Raw genomic sequence first — 8196 nt, 5'->3', positions numbered from 1 at the left:
CGTTTTCTAGTTCGTTGCGGTTGTTACTTATCGTCAAACCTTTGTTTTGAAGTTGCTAACCACGTCTTCTCACACCCAAGTTTGATGCATATTAGACATAATTATTGATTAAGGATCCCTAAATATTATATCTTGAAAGTACAACATGCAAAAATAAAGAAAGTAGAATAGTTTGGACATTCTTTATATTAATTATATAGCTGGGTGGTGGACAAAATGAGAGCATGGCAATAATGAACAACTTTACAGGCTAGCAAGAATAAAATTGTGGAAACGCAAGACTAAGCTGGATGAGATGATAAAATGAGGAGTGTGTGATATCACATACATAAGAATACGAGAATAATGGGGTAGTTGTTGAAATACAAATCATAAGATTCCAAAGCCAACTGTATCCCCTTTCCTTCCATTTTGGCTCACCGCCTGTCTCTCTCTTAATACCCTCCATTCTATTTCTTCTTCTTCTTTTTTTTTTTTAAATAATTCTTCCTTCTCTCTCTCAAAATGCATATCCTTCCTTTTCTTTCAACATCATCATAATCACTTCTCTGTTCTACTCCTATCAATCCAATCACGAGCCGACGCCTGGCTTTTTCACTAATGGCCGCCGGAGTCGTCTCCGACGCTTCTGCCGCGTTCTTGCTCAGCCTTGTCCACGATATTGTCCTCGGGGATCTGGCTGCCGGGATGTTTAAAAAGGATTGCACGGATCTGGTAAGGAGGATAGCTCTATTCACGCATTTGCTTGAGGAAATTAGGGATTTTGCAGCGTCTGATCATCCTCACGCTTCCTCCTCCTCCTCCTCCTCTTCCTCTTCATGGTCGGCTGATCTCGCCGTTGCTCTGCAGGCTGCAAAGCGTCTTTTGTCCGCCGCCTCCGCTCACCATTCCGCTAATTCCTCTGTAAACCCCCATCTCCTCTTCTTATATATATATAAAAGAACATTAAGTGCTAGTACATGATTCGATTAATACGTTTTTTAATGTTGATAATTGGCTTTGCCAAGTCCCACAAATATGTTTCATTTTGGTTTTAACTGACAGGCTCAGTTGTATTGCAAAATTGACAGAATTTGTTGACTTGTTTCTTCCTCGGATAATGTTCCACATTCTAATTACTGGCTCAGTTTGCATTAACTGACATTGATTAGCTTCATTTCGGAAAAAGTATGCATATAGAAACAACTTTTGGGCTAAAAATTTTCGAGTTAAGCTATCTGCCATGTTATCCGAAGTGAGTATTTGTCAAACAGGGGCATACTCGATTTTGTGTAAAGTTTTTAGGATCATTTACCTCTATATATGTGTTGAATATAGGTGTAAGATAGAGTATTTTAAGAGAAATAAGGGTTTGAATAACATAATCTATCCGAGTGCTAAGTCTATTTCTTGATTTTATTAATATGAACTTCTCCGCAATATTGTCGATTGCTAGTTTTTGTCTCACTAATTGTCGCAATTCCAATTAACTAATTGAATTGCACATCATGAAAAATGAAGAAGAAATTATGTCTTCTTTTTTTTTTTTTAATTTTTGGAGGTTTTTTTTTTTTTTTGTTACCAGAGTGACTGTTGCTGGGATTTTATTGTGGTTATATGTATTTGTTCTTAATATGTTATCTTATAGGTACGTCTCTGAAATTTGCTATATCTTAATTTAAGGATGGAGCTGCCAAAAGAATCTCTTTCCAATTTCAATGTGTTACATGGAAGTTGGAGAAAAGTTTAGCCAAAATTCCATTTGATCAGTTTCAAATCTCAGAGGAGGTTCAAGAACAGGTTTAGCTCCAAAATTTATAATGTGCTCTTCTTTTCTTTTTCTACATTGACTTTGCCTTTTTAACGCCAACTTCCATTTCTTTTTTCAGGTCGCATTGGTGAGAGCACAATTGAGAAGAGCGACTGAAAGATATGGATCTTTGAATTCAAGAAAAGTTTCGAATGCCATTTCCCAGCTACCGGAAAAAGAGCGCAGCAATACCAACCATGAAATTTCAGCGAAGCTGGATAGCATTCCAGAAAGTTGTACTACTCTAGGACATGCTGCTGATAAGGAAACTAAGATATTGGAAAGGGTGAATAGCTCTTCAATTCCTTCTGAGGTCTGCCTATCAAATGAGGTTGATTCCAAAGGGCAAGAGAATCTGGCTGCTAAGGGTGCTGAACAAACCAAGAAACCCGATACACTAGTAATACCTGTTGATTTCCTATGCCCTATATCTTTGGAACTAATGAGGGATCCAGTGATTGTGGCTACAGGACAGGTATAGTTGTGCCTGGCATGACTACTTATCATTTCGATTTTCATTTTTCTGTGATCAGCTTTTGCCTTCTGCCCTTCCTTTTTGGCCTGCGTTCTGATTAATCATTGTTTTGACTTTACAGACATATGAGAGATCTTACATACAGAGATGGATAGATTGTGGCAATGTAACGTGTCCAAAAACTCAGCAGAAGCTGGAGAATTTAACTCTAACCCCAAACTATGTTCTTAGAAGTGTAATAAATCAATGGTGTGCTAAACATAACATTGAGCAGCCTAGCGGATTAGCAAATGGTAGGCTCAAAAAGAGCAATGGGTCTTTCTGTGATATTAGTGGCGACATGGCAGCCATCCAGGAACTGGTCTCTAAGCTGTCAAGCCGGTGCTTAGAGGAACGTAGGGCAGCTGTGGCTGAAATCCGATCACTATCAAAACGAAGCACAGATAACAGGATACTAATAGCAGACACAGGAGCGATACCTGTTCTGGTCAACCTTTTAACAACAGATGATGCATCAATACAAGAACATGCAGTAACTTCTATTCTTAACCTTTCCATATTCGAAAATAACAAGTCTCTTATAATGCTTGCTGGTGCCGTTCCTTCCATTGTCCAAGTCCTCCGTGCCGGAAGCATGGAAGCAAGAGAGAATGCAGCGGCTACCCTTTTTAGTTTATCACTTGCAGATGAGAACAAAATAATAATTGGTTCATCAGGGGCAATACCAGCCTTGGTAGATTTGTTACAAAATGGAAGCAATCGAGGGAAGAAAGATGCCGCAACTGCTCTATTCAATCTATGCATTTATCAGGGGAACAAGGGCCGCGCCGTCAGAGCCGGAATTATTACAGCACTGCTGAAGATGCTTACGGATTCAAGAAACTGCATGGTCGATGAGGCTTTGACAATACTGTCAATCCTGGCTAGCAACCATGATGCTAAGGCAGCTATAGTAAAGGCTAGCACCATACCTGTTTTGATCGATCTTCTGAGAACAGGTTTACCTAGAAACTAAGAAAATGCTGCTGCCATTTTACTTTGTTTGTGTAAGAGAGATGCTGAGAATCTGGCATGCATTAGTAGGCTAGGTGCTGCCATACCATTGACGGAGCTCACCAAGAGTGGCACAGAAAGGGCCAAGCGGAAGGCTACTTCATTGTTGGAGCATCTTCGAAAATTACAGCAGCTTTGACCCTTTTTTGGTTGTTAACCAGAGAGTTCAGTTTGTTAAAATTTTTTTTTCTTTTAACAGTAATTGTTTGACAAAACTGGCATAATTCTATTCCTTTGAGTCATGAGAATTGAGGAGACGAGCATGAGATACAAAGCCATTCTCATTGCTCTCTAAGTATTCATTTCTTTTATTGATGAGTTCATTTGATTTCAATAATGATTAACTTATTGTAGTATTTTGTCATTTAGTGAGACGAAATGGTTTTAATTTACCAAGTATTTTCTGAGTAAATGAAATTTAGAACCTTTTTTGTTTTAACTTTAAAAAGGTTGTGTTGATTGATGAAATTTTATGATCGCACACTCGAATTACATTTGGCTAAAGCACGTTAAACGAAACACTATTTTGTATGCAATACATTTTTTTTATAAATATTTACTTAAAAGCCCCATCGGCATTTATTCTCCAATCCTTATTCTTGATAGGAAAATATAAGAATTTGTTTGCTTCTAAAAAATAAAAATTAAAAATATAATTTCTTCCTAATAAGTAAAATGCTTAATGCATAAGTTTAACATTTTCTATTTTTTTTTAAATGTATTTGATAAAAGTTATATATTTTGGTACCCGTCAATGATATTGTTAAATTTTTAGTGTTTAATTTGATGAAATTTTATAATTAGCTAATAACATTAACAATTAACTTTCATCAAATCAACCATAAAATCGGAATTAAATCACATCCATCCGTATTTGATAAATTAAACAAATCCACAATTAACACTAAAATTAGTCTATTAGAAAAATCATGAAAAATTCAAACCTGATACTATTAGCAATTAACTTTTATAAAATCAGTCCTAAAATTCGAATCAAACACTAAAAAGTTAACACTGTCACCTTTGGGCACCAAAATATATAAATTTTGTCAAATATAATACTAGATTAGATCGAAAAATAATACAGGTACCACATTAAAAAAAAGTGTCAAACTCGAGTACCAAATGATATATTAAGCCTAATTAAAAATATCAAAACATGTTGTGATTTGAACCTTAATTCAATTGACATTATTACTATTTCAATAATAAAAAAGACATGGATTTAAAGGTACATGTTTTTACTCCGATTAAAACATGAGAATTTTAAAATAAAATAAAAAAATTTCCTCATAGAAAGTTGTATTTCGAAGAAATTTAATTTTAAAAAAATTTATATGATCCGATGTCAATTTTATAGAATAAAAATTTATAATCCCATAAAACAACTCAAATAAATCTAATATCACTTGAGCTAGGATAGGCTTTTAAGGAAATAATTTTCATAAGCAAAGCTATTCCTAAATCACGAATTGGACCAACTCCTTTTACATATGCTTTTCCTAATAATTTTCTAGAAGAAATCTACCTAAGCCAAAAAAGGGGACTAAAATTTGATAGGTTGTAGAACTTGACCATGCCCATGAATATTGGGTATAGGAGCTAACAAAAAAGATTTCATATATTTTAGATCATGAATAAAAGGCAACCCAAAACTGACCTATCATAAAGCTCACATAATATAAGGTCGAAATTGAATTGAAAATATGAGAGAGGAGTGTAATGCATAGGAAAGAAGTGAGTTCCAAGTTGATGAGCCGACTGTCAATTTGGACCCTTCGTTTGTGTCCTTGAAAAATAATTAAAAAAGAAGAAGCTGTCTTTCACTTTATGAGACAAATCAATCTTTTGTAGCTGTCGTTTTAATACCTCGTAAGGTGGACTAAACTACTTTTCTAAACCTTATTCCGATTGTCGTGATGAAGTTGAGTCTGGGATTTGTAATGTTTGAATTGATTTTTAATAAATTTATCAAATAAACTTTTTTTAATTTATCAAACGAAAGATGGAATTTTAATTTGGAAATTGACTACAAATTATTTGCATTTGGTGGTTGGGTTGGCCGTAGATTCCAAACGTATTGGTAAATTTGTAAACCCTGAAAATGGAGTTCGTTAATAGGACTTAATAGTTAAAACAAAAAACAAAAATTGGAAAGCGATATCTTACGTACTTAATTTTTTTTTTTTTGTCTTCATATTTTGCATTGTCAAACATAAATTACGGCCATTCTTTTTCAAAACCTTTGCCCTCATTGTTGACTAGTGATCCCCTTATAAACCCTTTATCAACCAACCAAACCCAGTTTGTGCACTTTAATAGTTGAAAATGGGGAATAGCCTGGCAGCGAAAAAGACAACCAAGGTGATGAAAATAAACGGGGAAACATTGAAGTTAAAGACGCCGGTGAGAGCTGAAGATGTGGTGAAGGATTATCCAGGGCATGTGTTGCTTGAATCCGAAGCTGTTAAGCATTTCGGTGTTCGAGCGAAGCCATTAGAGGCACATCACGGATTGGAGCCTAAGAGGCTTTACTTCTTGGTAGTATTGCCCGAAGGTCCCAAGGAGAGGGTTCCAAGGAGGGTTCGGTCGGGTGTGAACATGAGTGCTAAAGACAGGCTGGAGGGCTTGATGTTGTCGAGGAGATCGGTGTCGGACCTCACGCTGATGAAAGGGGAAAGCACGGGTGCCGAGAAAGGTGAAAGTGGGGCAATGAGGGTGAGGTTGAGGGTGCCCAAGGCGGAGGTGGAAAGGTTGATAAAAGAGAGTGAAAATGAAGGAGAGGTCGTTGAGAAAATCATGCAGCTTTGCACGGCCAATGGTGGGAACAGCCCATGTGAAGGTGCGGTGAAGGGGAAACAACAAGTGCGTTGGGCGGGTAGCCATGGAAGCACCGGAGAAGGTTTCAAGGCACGTGAGGTTAGCTCATTCCCATAGACAGTGAACCTGTTTTCATGCCACGCACTTTATTTATTTATTTACAGAGTGTTTATTAGAAAATGGTTATTGGAGTTGACATTTATTGCTACCTCTTTAGTTGCATAGTGTGAACGATATGACCTCGGGAAAATGGTGTTTTCAGAAAATATAAAACAAGTTGTTTCGGTTATTAATTTAAAGTATTTTTATAAGATCAAAATTGAATTGATATTATTTATTGAATCAAATAACTCCATATTTATATTTAAAATATAATATTATTTGTGATTGAAAAAAGGTATTGGACCTTTCTTTTTCTTTACTGCCAGGAAGAAAATTAATTTTGACCAAACTATATAGATTTACCTTGAACATTTTTCTAAACATGCATGCACGTCTTTTCATATATAATATTTTCCTCTTTTAAAGAATGTAGATTTATTTTTGGTGTTGCAGAAACGGGTGAGTTTCGTGGCAGTGAAGGAAGGAGGTGGGAGCCAAATAGAAGTAGGTTCAGGAGCAGAGAGAAATCAAATAAATTAATGAGGCCATGGAAGATTGAAGATATCCTCTCTGAGCTCGCCCTATATGCTGCTGCTTTTTGTGTACATACGTAGCAACAAATGTAGGGGAATGTTAGTTTTATAAGAGCTAAGAGTTAGAGATGAAATGAAAAAACATTTTGGTTTCCCATTATTTTATTTGTCAAAATTTATGTTCCAAAATAAATAACGAGACGCAATTTGATTTAAAGAATTTTATTATTACATAGAATAATTTTTTTTAGTACAATTCAATGTATAACAAGAAGATTACCCTTTATTTGCTTTGTTTTTTTCAAAATTGAAACAATGAGTTAATTTTTGGATAAATAATAATAGAAGTATTACCCCGTTAGTGGTAGCCATGAGTGATCCTCTGTCTTCAAGAAACTTTGTGGTCGGGAAGAGCATTACGGGTTCGAATAGTGGCATTGGTCGTGCAACTAAAAAGGTTAGGAGGAGGACAGAAGTACCACTGGACACAGAATAGGATGTGAATGGTCAGAAGGTTGAAGATGAGAGAGTTAATAAGATTTCGTATAAGTCTATGTTGATGGGGACTCCACTAGATGCCACTTCACCGAATAGGATGGAGGAGGAATTTAATCTTCAGGATGGAGTTGTGGTCTCGGAATTGGTTGAGGGAATTCTGTTGATTACCTTTTTTGATCATGTTCATCAGTCCAACGAGAGAAAGATGGCAAGGACCATCATTCTCAAACTCCTGGGCTAGAAGATTGGTTTTAATACTCTTCTTACACTACACCAAAACAGGCTTTCAGCGGCGTTTTTAGCGGCGTTTGGATAAAAAACTCCGCTAAAGATCGATCATTAGCGGAGCTAAACGGAAAACGCCGCTAAAAATAAGCATTAGCGGCGTTTTCCAGAAAGCGCCGCAAAAAACCTAAGCCCAACGATGCCGTTTTCTGAGCATTCAGGGATTTAGCGGCGTTTTTGAGGAAGCGCCGCTAATGTTCAGGGCTTTAGCGGCGTTTTTGAGAAAGCGCCGCAAAAAACCTAAGCCCAACGACGCTGTTTTCTGAGCATTCGGGGATTTAGCGGCATTTTTGAGGAAGCGCCGCCAAAAACGCCACAAAAAAACCTAAGCTCAACGACGCCGTTTTCTGAGCATTCGGGGATTTAGCGGCGTTTATTGAGAAAGCGTCGCAAAAAAACCTAAGCCCAATGACACTGTTTTCTGAGCATTCGGGGATTTAGCGGCGTTTTTGAGGAAGCGTTGCTAATGCTCAGGGTTTTAGCGACGTTTTTGAGAAAGCGCCGCAAAAAACCTAAGCCCAATGACGCTGTTTTCTGAGCATTCGGGGATTTAGCGGCGATTTTGAGAAAGCGCCGCAAAAAAACCTAACCCCAACGACGCCGTTTTCTGAGCATTCGGGGATTTAGCGGTGTTTTTTAGG

General features: G+C 37.0%; 2 protein-coding genes across 2 annotated transcripts; both read left to right on the top strand.

Moving 5' to 3' along the window:
• Nucleotides 1-223: 223 nt before the first annotated feature.
• Nucleotides 224-3681, top strand: LOC107922283 (U-box domain-containing protein 11). Its single transcript, XM_016852248.2, has 4 exons — nt 224-903; nt 1663-1779; nt 1869-2264; nt 2386-3681. Exons 1-4 carry the CDS (start codon nt 601-603, stop codon nt 3277-3279), a joined length of 1710 nt encoding a protein of 569 aa, XP_016707737.1. The 5' UTR covers nt 224-600; the 3' UTR covers nt 3280-3681.
• Nucleotides 3682-5551: 1870 nt separating this feature from the next.
• On the top strand, nt 5552-6990 carry LOC107921809 (uncharacterized protein At1g66480). Its single transcript, XM_016851653.2, has 2 exons — nt 5552-6236; nt 6693-6990. Exons 1-2 carry the CDS (start codon nt 5646-5648, stop codon nt 6777-6779), a joined length of 678 nt encoding a protein of 225 aa, XP_016707142.1. The 5' UTR covers nt 5552-5645; the 3' UTR covers nt 6780-6990.
• The last annotated feature ends 1206 nt before the right edge of the window (nt 6991-8196 follow it).

The sequence above is a fragment of the Gossypium hirsutum genome, chromosome D01, assembly GCF_007990345.1.
Source record: "Gossypium hirsutum isolate 1008001.06 chromosome D01, Gossypium_hirsutum_v2.1, whole genome shotgun sequence".
Lineage (NCBI taxonomy): Eukaryota > Viridiplantae > Streptophyta > Magnoliopsida > Malvales > Malvaceae > Gossypium > Gossypium hirsutum.
The sequence above is the reverse complement of the archived record's forward strand: the minus strand, read 5'-3'. Positions and strand labels throughout refer to the sequence as shown.